This window comes from Drosophila suzukii, chromosome X (genome assembly GCF_043229965.1).
Source record: "Drosophila suzukii chromosome X, CBGP_Dsuzu_IsoJpt1.0, whole genome shotgun sequence".
NCBI lineage: Eukaryota > Metazoa > Arthropoda > Insecta > Diptera > Drosophilidae > Drosophila > Drosophila suzukii.
Window position 1 is genome coordinate 5,060,649 of NC_092084.1, and position 21,377 is coordinate 5,082,025.

General features: G+C 40.3%; 1 protein-coding gene across 2 annotated transcripts; it reads right to left on the reverse strand.

Moving 5' to 3' along the window:
* Positions 1-735: 735 nt before the first annotated feature.
* LOC108015314 (uncharacterized) lies at positions 736-20,232 on the reverse strand. 2 transcript variants are annotated; one of them, XM_036820207.3, is made up of 9 exons: positions 20,167-20,185; positions 19,426-19,714; positions 9,788-10,338; positions 6,182-7,266; positions 6,025-6,123; positions 5,838-5,954; positions 4,805-5,767; positions 4,246-4,305; positions 736-4,169 (listed from the first exon to the last, which is right to left on the reverse strand). In XM_036820207.3, the coding sequence occupies exons 3-9, from the start codon at positions 9,974-9,976 to the stop codon at positions 3,203-3,205; spliced, it is 3,480 nt and encodes a 1,159-aa protein (XP_036676102.2). In that variant the 5' UTR covers positions 9,977-10,338; positions 19,426-19,714; positions 20,167-20,185; the 3' UTR covers positions 736-3,202. The 2 variants fall into 2 exon arrangements, with proteins under 2 accessions (XP_036676102.2, XP_070853534.1); XM_070997433.1 differs by having other exon boundaries at positions 19,426-20,232.
* Positions 20,233-21,377: the final 1,145 nt, after the last annotated feature.

Consider the following 21,377-nt stretch of genomic DNA (forward strand, 5'->3'; position numbering starts at 1 on the left):
TGTCTCAAAGAAATCCGCCGACAAATAAATATAGCCAAACAACTGCCAAAGTATTCCTCTTGGGGGTGGAAAAACGTATAATACAATATAATACAATAGAGAAGATCCCAGACGTATCAACACGTGCACAAGTTCGCAAGTGGGAAAGATCTATTAAAAGAGAAATCATAAAAATAGATTAGCAATGTTCATTTGCGTCATATATGTGAAATATTAATAACAAAAAAGTTTCAATCTCCAAATTGAATTGCCAAAGATAAAGAAATTAATTTGGAAACACAGAAGATTTTTTCGTGTCACATAAATCTTCGGGGAAAATGTGCTTTCTGACTATGTTTCTAGACAGTTCTATATTGAGCCTACTGATTTTTGGACTTAACAACATATATTTCTGTTCATTTTTCAAAGATACCATATATATTTAAACAAATAAAATGAAATTTATCGTATACGTATTTTTTCAAGAAAAGAAAATTAAGAGGGGAGATTTTTGCACAGCTGTGATAAGTGGATGAGTGGATCATTAAGAGCAGAATCTGCGAGAAATAGCAATATGTAGATATGCGAAAGCTTTTCTTCTGCTGAACTGTTCACGAAGACATTGCCTTCTTTTAGGAACTTGGTATAATAAACACCGAGTGCTTTGCAACTAGGAAAATCGTAAGCTACTTTCCCCACACTCGACAAAACTTTGATGAACTAGCCAAGATGGAAATAAATCCCACAATTTGAACATTTTCTTGAAATATTATTTATTCATTTAAAAATATATAATGTTGCTTGTTTTTTTTGTTTCGTTTCTTTTCCTTCATATGACATTTTGGAATGATTATTTAATGCATTACATCGGCTTGTCTCTAGGTGTGTGTAGTTGGGTGTATCCGTGTGTGGGTGTTTAGTCAGATTTAATCGCTACATAGGCACGTCAGTTCTATTTGTTGATGCTGCTTGCAATGGATCCTTACTATTATACGCTTTAAAATATATGTATATTTATGTATAGTAAATTATATTTCATAGACATCATTCTTTGCATTTCATACAAAAAAATTGTAATCATTTTTGTAAATCTATTTTATAAGCTGCGGCTAATAAATATGATATATAAAAAAAACAAAAAAAAACTATTTCATAAATTTAGTTTCTTATGCGTTTAAATGTTACATATTTATATATGGATATATTGTATGTAATGAATATTGAAAATACTTTGCACAGTATGCGTGTGTGTGTTTTTGTATGTGTGTGGTTTGGTAGAGGGAGGGAATCATTCATTGATTGATTGATTGATAAAAAGCAGTTACAATTTCAAATTGTACAAAAATATAAAAAAAATACTATATCAACCTTCGCTAACGCTCTCTCGCTCTCTCTCTCTCTTTTGCTTTCTCCTTTGCTCTAACTGCTGACCTTAAAAGCTATACAAAAATAAATCGCAGACAAATTGAATTTCATCCACTACAACAAAAAAATAATAAAATATGTTTCTTAAATTGGCTGTAAATAAATACAGTTCTGAGTCCTCAGCTTAACTTGTCTTCATTTCCCCTCTTTTCCGCTTTGTTCTTTTGTGGATTTGTTTTTCTCACTTTCAACTAACAATTGGCTACGACTTTTTTTTTAAGTTGATCGTTTGTATTGTTTCCATAATTTTTTTTACATAATTTTGGGCTTGGTTGGAGGATGGATTTAGAATAACTGTCTATATGGAAAACGACCAAGAGAAAGAAAGGAGAAAAGTTAGGGAGTGAAAGTTATTAAATTGATGGCTCAACACCACTGTAAACACACAAAAACGCAATTTTTTGTGTGTATGGACTTGACGTTTTTTTTTAGAATTTTGGTATGTCTTTGGGAATGTATAAGGTTTTTCTAAAATAAAACTAATTGATTTTTTAATTGACCTAAACTTATTTTAGAATTTAAAATTTGTTTTTACACTTTAACCAAAAACAACAGTTATTTATAAATTGGCGATTTAAAATGAAATGCTTAAAAATCATAATTGGCAAATAAGGGGTTTTAAAGAGGTGAGAATTAACACTCATGATTTTCGAATAAATATTTTCAAAAATGGGAACTTAAAAAATGTTCAGTGGTGTTTGGGCCAGTTTTGCCTCTCTTTCTCCCTTCTCTCACTCTCCCACCTTCTGTCTCGGTCACACGTAATACATTATACATTCATCTGGTTTTCTAGGTATAGTTTATAATTGCACTTATGTTGCTAGCTTTCTTAACTTTCTCTCTAGCTGCTGTTTGTTCTGCTTCCGTTTGCTTTGTTCTGATTGTTATTTCATCGTTTGATGCATTAATTTAACTAAATTAAAGTTCAGTACTGAATAATTGCTCATATGTGTGTGTGCGTGAGTAAAAAATAAATAAATTAAAAATAATGCAAATCTTTAAATACATTTCTCAGCTTAAGCACACACACATACACACGAAAACATGCGATCAATAAATATGTTAATTAAATTATTACATTATCAGCTAAGTGTGTGTGTGTTGGTGTAGTGTATGTGTGTTGATGAAGGAAGAGGAAGAGGAAAAGGAAGCTGCTGAAATTAAAGCAAGGAAATGATTTCCTCGCTTGGAATGAACATGGTTTTTTGGGTGCTTTCTGTTTTCTTTGTGTGTGTGACATTCTAGGAATGCTTAGCATATATATTGGATATATATATATAAATCTAATACAGAATCATACAATATATGCTATCTCATATCGATTACAAATACAAATACATTTCAAGCGCGCACTCTCTTTCAAATACTATATAAAAAATACAAGTTGTTGTTGCTGTGCTGGTCTATATGCATATGGATTAGGGTGGCTCGAAAAAAATAGTATTAAACCCGACAATTTATAGGCATTTCGTCTTGCAAATGGCAGTTCTGCAAAGAAGTTTTTCATAAATATTCTCGAGAAAATATAACGAGTTCAGAGTAAAATCAAATTAAAATGTTTGAAATTGCCTACTTAGATAATACAGTATCTTCTAGAAACTGTATGCTATAAAACAATGATCATAAACCTAGATGTATATTTTCTTTGAAATGGTTTAGAAGCTTAAAATTCTTATTTGGACCTACAAGTTCCAAGTCGAATTGCCTAAAGAATGCCCTCTACGATTCTGCGTCCACTCCAATGCGTTCTACATTTTAATCTAGACCTAGATGGGGAGGACGACTTTTGGTCGATCGTCTAGCGCGTAAAGGCACTGAGAAAGTGTGGCCCGCCCATGTCGAACTGCTGCTGCTCGTAGCCGTCGTCGGCCAGGCCAAAACTGCTGCCGGCCAGTCCGGCGCTGCCCGGAACAACGCCGCCGACGCCGGCCAGGCCAGCTGCCGCTGCTGCTGCGGCCGCCACAGTGGCCGCTTTCAGCTGACTAATGGCCAGCATGGGCGGCTTGTCGCCGGGCTTCCAGCGTCGGTGGATGCCCATCGACTTGAGCTTCTGGCAGACGGACGAGGGCGATATATTGATGCCCTTCTCGGCCAGGCGAGCCGACACCTTCCAGTACTGAATGTTGCTGTCCTCCTTGATCAGCTCGAGTATTTCGCGTGTGATCTCCTTGTCGCGCAGCTCGCGTTCCGCGGCCTTCAGGCGGCGGCGAGGATGCAGCATCTTCGGTGGCGTCTGTTGCTGCTGATAGTGTGATGTTTCCGCTGGTGTGTGATGACGCAGTTGCTGCTGCTGCTGTTGTTGCTGCTGCTGCTGTTGAAGTAGCAACTCCTGTTGCTGGCGTTGCTGCTTGATTAGCTCCATTTGCTCCATTTGCTGTTGCTGCTGTCGCTGCATCTCCTGCTGCTGGCGTTGCTGCTGTTCCTGTTGTTGCTGATGTTGCTGCTGCTGCTGCTGCTGCTCCTTGGCGCTAAACTCCTCGGAATGCCTGCCATCGGACCGCTTGTTGCGGTATGACAGAGGCACTCCCTTGAGAATGGCATCGCGCACCTTCCAAGCCGTCATTTGGGAGACATTTAGGGCCCTGGCTATCTCCATGGTGGAGGAGTTCTGGGCCACCAACAACTTCGCCATGGCGTACTTTTCGTCATCGATAAAGACGTTCGGCTTGCGGGGCTTCTTGCCAGTTGGAGTGGCAGTCGATGTGGCTGCGGATGAGCCAGGAACGGGTAGTGGGGCAGCGGTGTTGCTGCTGGAGCTGCCGTTGCTGCAAAGGGATAGATTAAAGTATTAATAGGATATGCTCACTGAGTTATTAAGGCAAGTACCCTTTCAACACTCACCTCTCGTTGCTGTTCATGTGGGGCATGGAGCGCAGGGACAAGTTGACGGGCAGGGCGTGCCTATTGTATGCGGAATAAAATCATGATAAGATTTGCAATCTATTTTAAATTGCAACTATGTATGTATATGTCCCGTATCTCTTCCTATCTCATTTGAATTCTCTAAACAGTAAGTAAAACTTAAAATTGCGATAGCCAAGCTAGCACTTGTACATATTATAGGATATTGTGATAGAAACTGTTTCTAATAATATCATTACCAATCAAATACCTAATTAAATAAATAATATAAAGCACGTTTGCCAAGTTTCGTGATGACCATCTTTGCCTTTTTAACTATTTGAGAATATTTTTGATAGGGACGGTTGCCAATCATATTATTTAAGCTGCAATATTTATGACTAATGGTAAGATAAGGGTATTTATAGATTTATGGTTTCTCAAATACTATAGAACGCCTATACTTTTCCGATTATTAGTTGCTAGTGTGGGAAACAGCTTTTATTGGGTATTTAAATAACCACAAATGCCTTTATGGGTTGTTAAAAAATAGGCTTACATGACGGCGGGCGGATAGCGTGTGAGCATCGGCATTCCGCCGTTGTGGACCTTCTGCTGCTGCAGTTGCTCCCGCTCGCGATCCCGCTGCTCCCGCTCCCGCTCGCGATGCTGCTGCTGCATCTGCAACTGCTGGGCGTTGACGATGTGGGGGAAGTGCTGCGATTCGGCCAGCAGGCGTTTATAGACCTCAACATCGGTCCGCGCGGCAGCAGCATGGACCTGCACCGGCACCGGAACCCCGACCCCACCGGAACTGCCCATCGATGACGGCGCTAGTGGTGGTGCGGGCGAAACAGAACCAGGCCGTCTGCCATTCGAATGATGGTCGTTGTTGTTGTCGGTGCCCTCGAAGGGATCGTGTTCAATGGGATCGGAATCCGGATCGGGATCGTAGCCATTGTGGAGCAACCCGCAAACGGCATCCTCATCGCCCATATAGCCAGCCGTTTCCTCGGCTCCGATCTCTTCCGCTCCGCACTCATCCACCAGGCCCAGTTGGTGGTGCGAATGGTGGAGATGCTGCTGCTGTCGCTGCTGCTGCTCCTCCTCATCCTCGCTATCCTGTCGCTCCTCTTTGATGAGACCCAAGCCTAGGTGGCTATAGGGAAGGCTCAAATGATGATGCTCCCGTTCGCGTTCGGCCTGTGCTGCTGCGGCTGCTGCCTGCTGCTGCTCCTCCTGCTGTTGCTGCTGCAAGTGCAACTGTTGATGCTGTTGCTGTTGCTGCAGCTGCTGCTGCAGATGCTGCTCTTCCTGCGAGGGATCAACCACACGCTCATGCAGACTGACACCATTAACCAGACTCTTACGCAGGCGCCAGGCGAAGGTGCGCGAGATGTTCAGCTCGTTGGCAATCACCGTGGTGGTGGCCTCGCGCAGTATCAACTGCTTGGCCAGGGCAATCTTCTTGGCATCCAGCTTGATGCGAGTGCGTCCCTTTCGCTTGTTGGCCAAGCCCAGTCTGGGGGAAATAAACCAGTTCAGAATCAGAAGGGCCCCCTTTCAACATGAATCCAATTCCGTAAACTTACTTGCGATTGTTGATATGCAGATCGGGAGCCGTGGGCTTGCGTGCTCCTCCGGCGGCGATCCGCTTGGGAAAATTGTTAAACTGCACAATGTTCTGCTTGAAAAGCTGCTGCAGGGGCCTGAAACGATAGACGAATCGGTCATATAACCAGAATCCATGCAGTTTTCATCATTCGGGGATTCACTCACATTTTGGCCGCCTTCGAGGGGCAACCGGTGCGCTTATGCCAACCCAAATGGTGGCCCGTGGGGAAGAGGACATGGCAGTCCGAGCACTGCATCGGCCGGCTGAAGGGAGGAGATCAAATTAATACCAGATTCCGCTAAAGGATTTCCCCACACTCACGTTTGGTTGCGACGCTTCTTCACACACCGACCGCGCCGTATGTGCTTCTCCAGAAAGCGCTTGTAGAAGTAGGTCTTGCGGCAGTTGCTGCACTCGTACACCGGACCCGGTGCTCCATGGACGCTCTGCATGTGCGCCTTGAGGATCTGCTTCATCTCGAATATCTGATAGCAATGGGGGCACTGGAAGCCCGGTCCACGCATTCCCTGGACCACGCCAACGCCGGCCACACCATTGACCAAATCGTTGGGATTCGACGGATCCGCTGGAACTTCATCGCCCGGCGTGATCAACTCGATTTCGGGTATCAGCGGCAGCGACATGTCCTCATCATCGTCATCGTCGCCATCGCCATCGTGGTGCTGGTGGTGGTGCCGCTGGTCGAGATCGAGCTCCATGTCCTGACCCGGTGGACCGGTGGCGGAGCCATTGGGGAACTTGTTCATCTGATGTTGCATATACTCCTGCATCAGACGAATGGAGTTGAAGTCGAACGGCTCCTTGGGATTCACGCCGTGGACGGTTATTTCGCCATCGTCGTTATGGTGGTGGTGGTTCAAGGGATTTATCTCCTCCACATCATCCTCATCCTCGGGATTGGCATCATCCGTCAACTCAAGGCCATTTCGATGGTGATCCTCATCCGGTTCCTCATCGTTGTTGCCTGGTTCGTGATGGTCATCCATCTCCTCCGGGACCTCATCTCCCCGATGGCCATTAATGGTCTGGCCATGGCCATTATGCAGCCGCTTGTGCGCCTCTCCAGCGCCCACTTCATTGTCGTTATCCTGGTCCTGGTCCTGGTCGTTGTCCTCGTCCTCGTCGTCGGAGGAGGAACTGCTGCTGGTGGAACTGCTACCGCTGGCGCTGCTGCTCCCGCTGCCACTGCTGCAGCCGCTGCTCTTGGCCTGATCGACGGCCGCGCTCGCCTCCAGCGGATCCGCACCCTCGATCTTTTGGAGCCTCAGTTGCTGGCGATAAAAGGTGTCCGCCTCCTCGCACTTCTTCTTGAACACGCAGGCCGATATGGCTGTCTTGGCACAGCCGACGCACACCTGTTGCGGTAGGGTGTCGTTTTTGCTGATCTGTAAAAGTTGCAAGCAACAGCAAGAATCGCATTTAAATTCAAATTTCACCCTGGCCAAATGTAACGGACAAGATTGCCACATCGGTGAAAAAATGCCGTCAACCGTTTAACAAAGTTCATTGTGATTCACGGTAATTACTCACTCGCCGCAAACGGAAATGGCCGATTTTCTTATTCAATCTTAATTATAAAACAAATTAATGTATACAGTTTCCTATAAATTACTAGAGGTTTGTACGACTCCTTGTACTAAGAACGTATTAACCTAACGAAACTATTTTTAAACCTTTTCTGCAAAATAATAAAAAAAACTTCACTTAATGTTTAATTTGTTTTCAAGTTAAACCTAACCATACTTGTTCGTAATTTCAATAGAAGAACCATTGTATTTATTAAAATTCCCTTTATGATTCTACGGGCGTTGCCAGATTGCTGGGAATACTTAATGACAACATAAAATTCCTTGAATTGGCAACATAATCTACTCAAGTGGGAAAATTGCTGAAATAAACCAGAAAATTGCAGCATTTCAACGGTTGAGAAAAAACACATAAGGAGAAAATCAAATTGAAATATGCACATGAATTGTAAAAACACCAATGCGAATAAGAGGGCGAAGACACACGGGCGAGAAAACGAAAACACACAGAGCCACCCCATTCACATTCACGTGCCACCTCTCACCCCTTACTTCACCCCCTACTTCACCCCTTACCAGCCCACCAGAATCGAGGGGCCAACGAACGTCTAAGCCGAACATAAAGTAGGAAATGGGCAAAGAGCAAGTGTACACAGGAGAAAAACAAAGTGGCTCCATTATTAAATCCAACATTTTTAGGTCACATAGCTTGGAAGCGCACGGGTTCAAATGCCACTGCCCAAAGAATTTTTTTTCATTCTTTCACTTTAAAGAATATCATAAATTATGATTCATAAAAATAATTTAATTTGTCAATCTGACACTATAAAATTGAAGCTCTGGTATCTGGTTCAATGACATGGCATAGGTATTTATAATATATGATATAGAATCCATAAAAAATTCTTTTTGTGTAGGAGAGCGACAAAGAGATTAGGAGGAGCTGGCTAAGAGAGCCAAGAGAGCCAAGATTGTAAAGTTAGGTAAAGGAAAAATGTGTGGAATTAAGCCAAGCACATACATACAAACAAACACTTCTAAACAGCAATTCAAACGGTAAATTATTTTACAAAAGCCAAAGCAGAGAAACGAAACGATTCGAAATGAAATGAAATGAAGAAATACAAAATACGAAGACAAGATACCCACAAGAAATTCCATCGAGCGACGATGGAAAAAATATGAAACGCTCGTTGGAAAAAATTGTATACACAATACACAATACACAATATGAATAAAATAAACTAACCAAAGTCGAAACGAAGCCGAAACCATTCCACCGAACAAATAAACAGAATAAATGGCCAAAGAGGAGTGGAGCAACAAGACAAAGCAATGAAAACTGATTCCAAATTACACACACACATCTGGGATACAAGATATAATAATACGTACGGGCGAATGTGTATGAAAATTAATATGAATAATAAATACGCAGAGTGCCTGTGTTGGTGTGAATAACTTTCATGTGTTTGCTTTTTTTTTTAGTTTTAGTATTCCACGAAGAAGAACACAACAACAATCTTGGATTACACACAAACAGTGGGCTCAAATAGTCGACACACCTTGTTGAAAACAATAATATAGACCCCCCTAAAAAGATATAGTTTACTTCAGGCCTCCTAAGTTAAAACCACAAAATTTACTTCCTGCCATATAATGTGTTTTGATATATTCTAAGCGCTCTTACAATTGTAGACGCTTTGTATGGAATACAAATTAGGATCGATTTTATATGCAAACAGCTCGAAAAGCTCTTCAGACTCAATGGGATAGAAAAGAAAACAAGTCATTCACAGCAAATCAGTGAAATCAATAAGTACAGTGGTCGCCAGCTAAGTGTCCGCAAATTTTAAAAATAAATTTTCCATGATTTTTAAGGTACTAGGCTACACTATAACACGTGCGAGTTTATTATAACGTCTATTTTAATCAGGCATTATGAAACCGGTCCTAAAATGTTTCTTATCAAAAGGTTTACCATCTCAACATGATAAGAGGGCAATGTAAATGGAGAAATATGCCTGTTCTACAAATCCAATTTACTTAGTTATTTTGACCGACAGAAGGTTTTATTAATGGGATCACATGGGATATTAAAATTTAAAAATAAACTTTAAAATTGTTAATACATCTTGATAAGTTGTACTGTAATCGTTCTTTATACAAGATAGTTACTATTTTATTATACCGTCCCTGTTTTCAACACCTTTGTGTTTTATTTGGCGAGTGACCACTGTGTTATGAAAGTCTCCAGTTCTTGACCTTCGGTTCACCCGCCTCTTTTGCCACCTTCTTTGTCTTCTGTTCTGACTTCTTAGTGCTAGGATTGCTCCCCATTATTTTATTCTTTGCTCCCCTTTTTGCTTTTTCAACTCACCTTGACGTTGGCCAACGTGGTAATCTTCTGCCAGAGCGCATCCTCGCCGAAGATGGGTATCATTGGCAGGTTGGCTATGGATGCTGTTGTGGTGGTGGTGGTGGTGTTGTTGTGCTGGTGGTGGGTGGTGATGCAGATGCGACATAACGGAGCACTTCCGCCCCCAACCTCCTGCTGCTCGCTCTCCATCGCGAGAGTTTGGAACGGAGGGAACTGGAACTGGAACTGAAGGAGATGGAGCTGCTGCAGGAGTAACCGCTGGCCATCAACTGCATGCCTTCCAATGGAACCGGGCTCTTCTGCTTCCACGGAGCGTCGTCGTCGTACCACAAATCTCCGCCAGTGGGTGGATCAGATCAATCACTTATCGTATCCAATATCGATGGAATGATGGAATAGCAAGAGAGAGTTCGAGTTGAGCCGGCAACAAGTGGGCACCCTCTCTCACTCAAGAGAGCAGCGCGCGGAACGAACGGAAAGGAGAGCGCACGTACGGGAAAACAGAAACGCAGGAACGAAACGTTCCGATTGTACCGACGACGTTTGGTAAACTGAAATGGGAATGCAGAGCAGAACAAGAAAACTATTTATTAATAATGGGGCATAAACGAAAAATGTGTGTACGAAAAAAAAACAAAAAAAAAGAATATATACATAGTCGTATGATACGAAGACAGAGACGCTCAAGACGCAAAGAAAACTAAATAAGAGTTAACAAAACAACGAGCGAGCAAACTAGAAAATAAATGTGAAAAATAAAAAAAAAACAAACAGGCACACTCACACACACTGATGGCAACACAATGGCACACAGATACAGACATACATACTCCTTGCCCGTTCGTACACACAGACATATATTTATTGTGTGGATTTCAACAAAAACAACAGCAGCAACAACAAAACAATTCTTACTGTCGTAGCCGCCGTACAAAAGTTATGAACTTGATACACACACTGGTGCACATACAAAAATAAAATTACACAAAAGAAAACAAGTCGAAACTAAAAAATAACATTCATACACACACACACACAGATACACGGGGTATCTCACAGATACAATGACAGAGACACGAACAAATAATAATAGCAAAAATCGTAACGAAACGAAATGAAATAAAACTTTATATCTACAAAAGTTTGGAATGGGGGGGGCTAAGAGGGTTAGAGGGGTTCGGGGGGTTATGGAGAAGATAGGGCGGAAGACAAAGCACACAAAGTACGATAAATTCATGTTCGCTCTCTTTCGCTCATCATGGAATGGGAAAAATTGCTGTAATTTAGTTGAGCAATTAAGTTTCAGTTTGCCATATTCGCTCCATCGATAAACGCATCTCGATCAATAAATCACCAGCGTCATCGATAAGCCAGCGGCAAAAAGTCATCGAACTATCGACGTTACCATTCCATTTAACTCTATCCCCCCCCTACTAGAAGAACTTCTGGAAAGAACAAGGTGAACGAACGGAAATGGAAAATGCGTGGAACACAGCTCAGAGAACTACGAACAAATTCCAAATGCAATTCAAGTTCAGCAACGGAATGCAAAAATTCTCAACCAGTTTCTCCTCCCGAGAACTTTTTGCAAAAAATCATATCCAAAAAAAAACCAACAAAACAAAAACAAAAAGGCGCGGACTGTGTGGGGGGCAATGGGGGGATGAGAATCCTAGGCACATGAGTTTGCAAATTGAAATTCTGTTTTGATCTTCTGCGCGATCTCTCTTTCCCCCCTCCCCCATCTGCATGGAAAGAGAACAAGAATATGCTCTCGCATAATGATGCACGGAGAGCGAGAGCGAAACAGAGAGAGGGGGATAGCACCTGGAAACTGGAACTGGTAAGAAGACCAAAGCAATTTGCAATACATATTTGTACAACGAGTACTAAACCCCCCTCCTCCCACTCCTTGAAGAAACATAATGCATAGCATGATATGAACACAGTCGAATCTAGATATAAGAAATGTGAACTTTAGAGGTTGCAGATCTAAAGTTTCAGATCTTAACTTTTATTATGCTTTTAAGGATTTCAATAGGTCTACTACTTGGGTTTTATAAAACTAAAACTAAATTCATTACACTACCCCAAACACAACAACAAAAATCTTAAGTGTGCAATCTTAAAACAGATAAACCTCAGATCGTAAAAACCATTGCATACTGTTCGCCGTTCTAACCAGTTGCCTGGCGACTTACATAGTTGCTACAAAGAAACTAATTTTTCTCCGCTGAGCATAATATTTAAAAGTCTTGGCTTAAGCTTAATTGAAACACCTAATTAATTCTGTAATTTTATAGCGAATTCAAAGTGCAAAAATGTCAAAGTCAAAGCGTTTTCGTATACTATTAAACTGGAACCACTTTTTATTACAAATAATTCGAGAAACAAAACTTGTTTGCGTTCCATAAACAATCTTTAAAAGAAACTTGAATTTTTATGAGACAGATGGTGGTGGTTGGAATTATGGAAGTTCGACTGTATATGAATAGTTTCCATGTCTGTAAGAGGCCCGCATATGGAGCTGCCCCTCTTGCTTCCACCTCTCTATCAATTACCATTTCAAGTCAGAGCCAGACATTGTTTAAAGTTTAAAATAAAAATTAAATAAAGTGGAACCCATATAAAGGCGCGTGATGTTGGTCAAGTGAGGGGGCTTGAAGGGTGAGCGGAGTGTTGGTGGGAAACGTCGCGGTTTTACACACATGTATGAGGAAATATACGGAATACGGAGCAAGAAAAGAAAAACTTTATAACAAACGAAATGCTTATTACTTATGAGAAGAGGGTGGTGGGGAGGTGGTGGGTAGTGCGTAAGAGTCGAGCGGAAAAGCAGGCAGAAAAGTCAAGAAACTCGAGATTTCTGTTTCTGCACAAAGACAAGACTAGGAGACTAGGAGACCAAAGAGAGAGCGAAGATTTCGTGGAGCAGAGCCGAAGTCAAAGCTCCAAACGAACCGAGGCGAACCCCAACACGAACCTCAAAACGAACCCCCAGCGAACCCGAACTCGAAACCGAACCGAACTAAAACTGAACTGAACTGAACTGAACGACTCTACTCCGCAACTATTCAAGAAGTCGCGTCGAGAAAAGCAAATACACACTACTTATACTTACACTTACTATCCCATATATCCCAGAGAAAGACATGTGTGTTGGTTGCCTGCCTGCCTGCCTGCCTTCGCTTGTTGGTTTACCTCCACTCACACTGTGAGACTTAAAACTTTGTTATTTCTTTTTTATGATTATTTTAGCTATTGTACAGTTCCACAGAAAATTTATACACCGCACACGAACGACCAACTTACAAGGGGGCGGTGGGTGGCGCACGGTTGATGGTGGGTTTTTACTATACATACAGACAGACATACCATACCATACCATACCATACCATACAGAATTTAATATTTGTGAGCATATTTGCGGACGGCTATGGAATGGTATAGAATAGAATAGAAGCACAAGAACGCTGAGAAGACGATGGAGCACATCTAGAAGAATTGAAGACAGAACGCTCGACGACAAAGTAAACTTTGTTGTATCGGTATTCGTACCGTGTGTGAGCAAGTACTAGATAAATTCTAAACGTTGTCGTTGACTTAGAAAGTATTCCAAATAATGAAAGAAGCACAAGAAGCGGGCAATTGTTCTGTCAGCTTACCAGCATTCTTTTTCTCTTTCCTAAGATCAAGAAGATCAAGAACCCGAAGAAGTGGAGAAAATCTGCAAAAAACCTTCCATGGCCTTGCATAACAAATTGCTGTGTTCATAATTGATTTGAGACTCTTGCATGCAACAGTTTGGGGGGTTGTGAGCAAAAAGTGGAAGAGAGTTGTGAGAGAAGAAAGCGGAAAAAGAGGGGTACAAGCTAAAGAGATTGCACTGATTATGCAATGCCCCCAAAAGAATATCATTATTCGTATCTATGTACAACTCTCACAGACATTCATGTAAGCATGCATGGGCAACTACAGTGATCGCTTCCAAATTACATCTTAAAGATGTTCGAGCTATTTAACCACCGATAATTCCAATCGACAATGCTCATCTAAAATAAGTAAAACATTCCTATAAATACGATATAGTGTCTAAAGTTCTTGTTTACACTAACTCGTTTTCTGACTACACAAGTGGAAGTTTGTTGATGAAACTCACACCATTAATAAATAATGATATACTGATTGCAAGGCTTGATATCCAGATGTGTTTATAATATTTATACCAGGTACTCCTACAGATGGGGGTAAATTGTATTAATCCAAATGTGTGTAGTAACAGGTAGAATGTTTTATTTGGAGATCTTAAATTACCTTTTCAGCGAAGTGTTAGAAAGTTCTAGCCTCAAACGCATCTATTTACCATCTCAAGATCAAGATAGCTCATAGAATGTCACTATTTATGATATTTCACTTAGCCAGCGACCACTGTGCTGCTTATTGAGACCTCATATGAACGGTCGGTGGTCGGTGGTCGATGGTAAAGAGGTGGGAGATCGAGGTGAGGCGAGGTTGGTAATTACAAACTCACGACAATGTGCGACGTGAACAATAATTTTACGTGTACTTGCAATAACAATAGCTCCGGAAGAAGACACACCAACACACACACACACACACGAGTGATTACTAGTGTGGCCTGGGTGTCTGTGTGAGGAAATGTACACTTACAAACATCTGTAAGTTCAACCATTATAAAAATAATAAAGAGAAGATTGGAATGTGTTTGTTCGTTTGTTTTGTTTGTTTCCTTTCCCTCAGTTGACGAGATATTAATTTCGATAGTCGCTCAATATCGATAGCTGCTGAACCCACCCGGTGGTAGGTAGTATCAGGTTTATCTGATTATGTAAACAATTTGCCCAACTATATGCCCCGGTATTATATGCACACATACGTAAAATAAAACCTAGATAAACGCTGAGGTTTTCGTTTCGCCGAAATACCCAAATAAATATTGCAATTAAAATTTCTACAGAATTCGAAAGAAAACAAAAAAGAAATTGGAGAGACAGAAGACTGAAGACCGGAGACCGGAGAAGCCCAAGACCAGAGGAATGCGTACAAAGAAAAGCTCCAAGAAAGCAAATAAATGCTCGCTGATAATGAAGATTGCGACAATGATGATGATGATGATGATGGGGAGAGAGGATATAAAGTCTACAAAAATAAAATGTAAGGAAGCGCAACGAGGGGGCTGTAAACCAAGTCAACCGACCGATTCCACAAAAGGAGATGCGTGTGGGCGGGTGGGAGTGCCGAGAAGAAAAGGAACTGCTCGAGAAGACGACCGGAGAAGAACAGGAATCAAAACTGGGAGCCGAGGGGGAAAAGCCAGACCAAAAACTAGATGAAAAACTTGGCAATGGCAGTGTAGATAAGCCAAAGATGAGAGGAGAGCGCATGGCAAACAGAGAACCAAGAGTTGGGAACAGGGAGCTTGGAACCTATGTAGAACTGAGGACTGAAAACCGAAGAACGCCGATGCGAAAGAACCGCGAGCCCAGAAACGAGAAGAAACCAGCCAGAAGAAAGAACCAGGCGCGCTCAATAGACAAGTTTCATATCCAGCAACTTGCCCATAAAAGCATCAAAGATGCGGCACCCTCTCTCCACATCTTCCCATCAGTGTTGCAAAAAAAAAACAGATGTGTACAAAATAATAGGAGCCCAAAAGGTATGGTATAGTGTTTTTATACCCGGAAGAAACCGCTCCCGACAATATACATAAAGATGTATCTGTGGGATACATTTGCAGAACCTCAGGAACTGAGTAGTAGTAAAATAGTCTTATAAGACCTAATACCAGTAAAGCCCATAGTTTTAGCCCCCAAATGTGGGTCGCAATTGCTGAAAAATTAAATAATATATTTTTAGGAAAATCACTTAGACACCTTCTGGAAGAATTTAAATATATAAATTCAGCAAATTGGATCGACAATGAGAACAGGGTTACTATTATTTTGACCTCATTTGTAAGTCTCAAGGGGAATTGCACTGGAAATCCTCCAACCGCAAGAGCTCGCTTGATTGATACCCTGTAGTTTGGGCGAGAAGAGGGGGTTTTGGGTAAATGGGGAGGAGATCGTTTGGTGCGGTTTGTTCGTTTGGTCGGGAAACCACAGAAAGAGAAAGAAAAAAGAACCAAACGAAAAAGAAACTGTGCAGCATAGAAAAGTTTACAGCTTGAAAAATATTTTTATGGCCTTACATTTTGTGCTTGACTCTTGAGTGCAAGAGAGAGAGGGAGACGGGTGCGGCGAGTGCAAAGGAGATAGCAAGAGCACGTGCAATAAATGCAATTACCACATTCAAGCTAGCATCTGTCTCCATGTGTGTGTGAGTGTGCGAGTTTATGGGTTCAAGTTGTACATTTTCTACAGACTTTTATAGACGCTTCTGATATAAGAGGTATCAAGGGTAGATTGGTTTTCACACTTAACGCTGAGCCTTTTAGCCTTGGAGCTGTATAACGAAGCCGCAACTCTTACAATTTAAACAGGCCAAACAACTTTATATGGTATTTAAAAAACACAGCAGCTTATAGAACAAAGGATAGTGGTCCTTGCAATTCCAGATTCCGGCAAAATTAAAGGTTACAAATCGATACATATTCAGTGTTTTCAGTGAGCTGTGTCTATAAAACCAGTTTTGAACACACATTATTATAAGTTATTGTATAATCTAAATGATATGCCATTATAAAGTGTACTCGAAAAAAACTAGTTGTAAAACATCAGAGTTTTGGAAATAGGCTAAAGCCGCACTACCTTTGGAATCCTTTCAAAATAGTGAGGGATACTTTGATGGGGGTATCACAGAGTCGAATTCTAGGACCTTGTCCAACACTACTTATCTATTTTATGCGTTCACCAAACTTGAGAAGCAAAAACAAATAAAGAGGAAAAAACTTGGAACTTAAACGACATTTGACTTTGCACTGTCTTTGCGTTTTCTTTGCCTTTTGCTTTTGACTTGCGACTTGCATTTGTTATTGTTGCCTTTGCTGTTGGTTTTTTTCTTCTGCTTTTTTTCTGTTACTGCACTTACATTTGTCGTATATTTTTTATTCAAACATACCTACATATTTTTTCTTCATATGCATTTTATGTGCGTGTGAGTTGTCTATGATTGTCGAGGGTATGTGTGTGTGTGTATAGGTGCATGTGCATGTGTGTGCTTGCCTCGGATCAAATTTGTTGAATTGTTTATTTAGTGCGCTGCTCCATTGTTGTTGCTGTTGCTGTAGCTGTTTATTGCTATTGCCGTGTGTTGCCTTGTTGTTTTTTCCACCGTGTGTTTTCCTCTCTTTTTATTATATTTTTTTTCGTTATTGTTATTATCGTTAGTTGGCTGCAGCAGTTGCATTCGCTCTCATCGTCTTTTGTTTCATTTTTTTTTTTTTTGCCTTTTGCCGTCTCTTTCGTTTTTGGTATTTGTAAATTACATAAATTGTCTTGGACTATAAATTACGGGAAGATTATTATGGATTGTTGGCTGTGTGTCTTGTCTGCTTGTCTTGGTAACGAAACGAAACGATACGATACGAATAAAAAACCGCACTCAAAAGTCACTCTCCGCTTCGACTTCGTTTTTTATGCTTTTATAGAGATCTGCATTTAATGATACTCGAGTAGTTACATATGCATATCGGCAACTCTTTGTTTTTTTTTCTTTTAGTGTACCTGTGTGAGTGCCACCACCATACAGCTGTGTCCGCAGTAATAGTCATATTTTCGTGTTCTCAATATTGCTAAGAGTAATAGTTTAGAAACCATATTATAATATATTACAACCATATTATATTACATTAGTTATAACCACTTCTATCGCAATTTTTAGAGTGCTCAAAATGCATATTAAAATATGCATGGATTTAAAATTACCACTATTATCTTGAACCCAGCTGTAAATAGGTGTGTGTTTCTTCTTGTTGCAGTTTTTATTTGAGCTCTGGTTGTTGTTTTTGTTTCTGAGTCACAGAGAAGCAAGCTTGGAAATTGGAAATGGGATATGGTAATGGTAATGTTAACAAATATGTGCAGCTCCACTCGTCTAGTGAGTTTTTGTCTTCTTTTTCTGCAAATGCCAGCTAGGCAGCTATAGAAAAAAGGGAAGGGCCCAAACGAGGCACAGGATCACAAAAGGGGTAGGTGATCACTCGCACAAAACAGGAATCTTTTACCTTTTTATGGCGGAACACATCAGGTTATCGCATTTTTCTGCCAAGTACACAAATTATGGCTTGCGAAAAAGACCAAAATAATTGATTGTAATTTGATTGTAATTTGGGTTGATAATTACATTTGTATTTATGTTCTTCGGTCTGCATTTCATTATTTTACATGGAATATTACTACACCAACTAGCCAACAGTTTCATTCGACCTATGTACGTAACAAGTGTCATGTATCACTGAATCTGGGGCGGTGTAACTTAAAGCTCGACACTATGTATGACTTCAAAGTTTTTGGCTTAAAATAAAAAATTATAAATAAAAGATGCTAAAAAAAACTATTTTGTATAACCGGGTGTCAAAATGTATTCTGTTCAACATGTAATTTTAATATTCCTTTAAACTAAAGTTCTAAGATTCCTTTGAATCAATGTTCTAACTAGAAACCAATTCGAATATCAATTAGTAAACGGCTCATTAACCAACACTGGTCAGGGGTTTTATTCCGTGAGAACTAGATACTTTGTGGGTGCCAACAATAAAACGAAGCTAATGGAAAAAACATTAATGTGGCTATGTAATTAATTTTCGAGACTTGAGATCTTTGAGAGCTCCACATCTAAATGTTGCATAACAGCCGAGATTCCAATCAGAATTTGTGAACATCAAAGTAAAAACTTATCGGAACTGTCGCAGAGTAACCGTTATGCATGCGTGTGCGTGTTTGATTTTAAGTTCGATTTTTTAGTGATCGACGAACATGCGGTGTAGAAATTTCCGCTAGCTAAAACAACAAAAAATTTCACTTAATTCAATTTATGTACAATGCAAACGCACACACATACCCGTGCATATGCGAGGGCACTTACAGATAGAAAACATACAGACATTGTCGGTTTAACCTGACTTGTTTTTCTCTATTTTATCAAGCGGGTGATCAAATACGAAAGAACAATAAACACACACACATTCTCGGATTCTTAAACATTTTCGTAGGCATATTCAAAAAAAAACAAAAAAAAACGTAATCTTTAGACATACAGATACAGATATACCGACAAACATACAGACACCAGCGGCACACATACACACAAATACAAGTTAACGCACTGATTTAACGTAACTATTTTAATAAGAACTAGCGGAGAAAGAGAGGGCCAAGAAAAATGAGAGAAAATGACAGGGAGACTGAGAGCGCGATAGAGCGAGAGAGCGGCGCAAAAGGAGAGCCAAGCCAAAGCAGAAAAGGGGAGCACAAGGAGCGTGCGAGCGGGACAGGGATACAAGGCAATAGCAATAATAACAATAATAAATTGAAGAGTTAAACTAATAATGAAAATGTGTGTGCATGTGTGTTTGCCTCTGATTGTATGTAGTATGTCTCTGTACGTAGGTTCGGCTCTCTCGCTCTAACGAGTAGTATAGTAATAATAAAGTCAAGTAAAATCGTCGTCGCACATACCTTTATTTAGTCGAAATTGCTATGTATTTATCTTGCTTCTTCTTCTTCGTTTTTGACGTTGACTTCGCTGCTTTGCTATGCTGCTTACTGTTGTTGTTGTTGCTGTTGCTGCTGTTGTTGTTGCCGCTGCTGTTATTGTTATTTGCCGTTGGTTTCGTGTTGTTTTTGTTGTTTTTCTTTTTCTCTTATAAGTTTTTCACACACAACAGAATCAAAATGGAATGTGAATGTGTAAAATTGTATTTATTACTGCTTTTTTTTTTGAAGTAGTTGCCTTGAATGTCTGTGTCTGTGTTTTGTGTGTGCGAGAGTAGTAAATTATGTTAGTGCTTATATAAATTTTAATACCGTTGCTCTGATTTGATTTGTTCTTTGCTTTGCTTTTCTTTTCTTTGCGCTTGGCTTTTCTTCTTGCCGTTCTTTTCGCTGCACATTCCAATTGAAGGAAAACCCGAGAGAACAAGAACCAAAAACAAACAAACAAAAAGGAGTGGGCAAAGAGGGGGGTAAGGAGGAGACGCGACGACACACGCACGCAGTCAAATCGCAGTTATAAAATGTATGTTTATCTCTCTGTGTATGTATGTATGTAACGCTGGCGAATGACAATCAAAGGTAAACACAATTAAGAATGCGCCTATTGTTGCAACTGTCGTTGTCGTTGTTGTTGTTGCGATTATCGCCGTCGTTGTTATTATTGTTATTTGACTTTTGTAGAGCGGCAAAGGTAAACTACGCTACCTGTACCTGCCAACTGGCGCCGCATCACACGAGCACACACGTCCGCTCACGTCGAGAATCAAAACAAAAATGCGGTACAACATGGCGTATGCTGTCATTCCACCAGCCATTCACTCGCCACAGTCGAACTTCGGTAGCACGAACCCCGATCCACGTTCGCATAAAAAGTTCGAGTTGGAGGAACTGTGATTTTGTATTATTTTATGTTAACAGTACTTTATGCATATGTATGTACATAGGTTTGTATGCATTAATCAATATGGTCAATAGCCTCAATAGTCTTCAGCATCTTCTTAATAACTGGTACCAATTATTAATTACATTTGTATGAAAAACTATAAATTATCAACTTTTACCATTTAATCTTCTGACTTATAAAACACTTTTCCTGCAAAATCGCGATTTATAAAAATAAAAACGCGCGCTCAACTAACATTTGTTTCCAGTTAAGGAAAATTTCCAGTTATGGAAGGGAAGTTTACCTGTATTGGAGATGCCCGCGTGAGGCAGCATCGTTGCCCGTGTCACGAAACATCGGTTGGTCCCAAGGATATTTTATTCCTGCTGCCACTTCTGTTTAACTTCCAATTTAATTCCATTTTCTTAAATTGCAGTTAACATTTCTTTTATTCTCAGGCCTTGTATTAATTATAAAGGACATTTAAATAATGAGATTACTTGTTTCAATTCTAATAACTTTGTGCCTGTAATAGGACAACCAATTTAAATTCATCTGAACTAATTTTTGTAATCGCATCACAATTTATTGCATTTATTTAATTGACGGTATCCAAGCGTTACAAGTTCAAAAACATATAAATTATTACGCTACTATTTTATAATTTTGCTAAACATTTTACCTAATGTGAAGTTAATCAAGATCCGCGCACGCGCGCATTTCTACTAAATTCATTTATTAACTAAGTTATAGGAATAATATAAACATTAACTTAAACAGTAATAAAATAATAATGCAACTTAAAGTTGTAAAACAGAATCAATAATGTGTTTAATCTGATTATTTTGAAAATAAAGACACATTTTTAAAGTAATTCAAATTCGGGGAAACGCGAAAGGATCCAGTGCTGCCCGGTGTTGCGCAGAGCTTTTCCGCGAAACGAATAAAATATTTGAATTATTTGATATAAACTTGAACTGCGTCAAGCCGGATGCGAAAGACCAGCACATAATTATTATTATAATTAATATTT

Bases quoted from the DNA above. Each gene is read 5' to 3' on its own strand.
- LOC108015314 (XM_070997433.1), bottom strand. From the start codon at position 9,976: ATGGAGAGCGAGCAGCAGGAGGTTGGGGGCGGAAGTGCTCCGTTATGT. The intron at 7,267-9,787 runs GTGAGTTGAAAA...CAACTTTTACAG, and splicing joins CCACGTTGGCCAACGTCAAG to ATCAGCAAAAACGACACCCT. The intron at 6,124-6,181 runs GTGAGTGTGGGG...TCCTCCCTTCAG, and splicing joins AAGAAGCGTCGCAACCAAAC to CCGGCCGATGCAGTGCTCGG.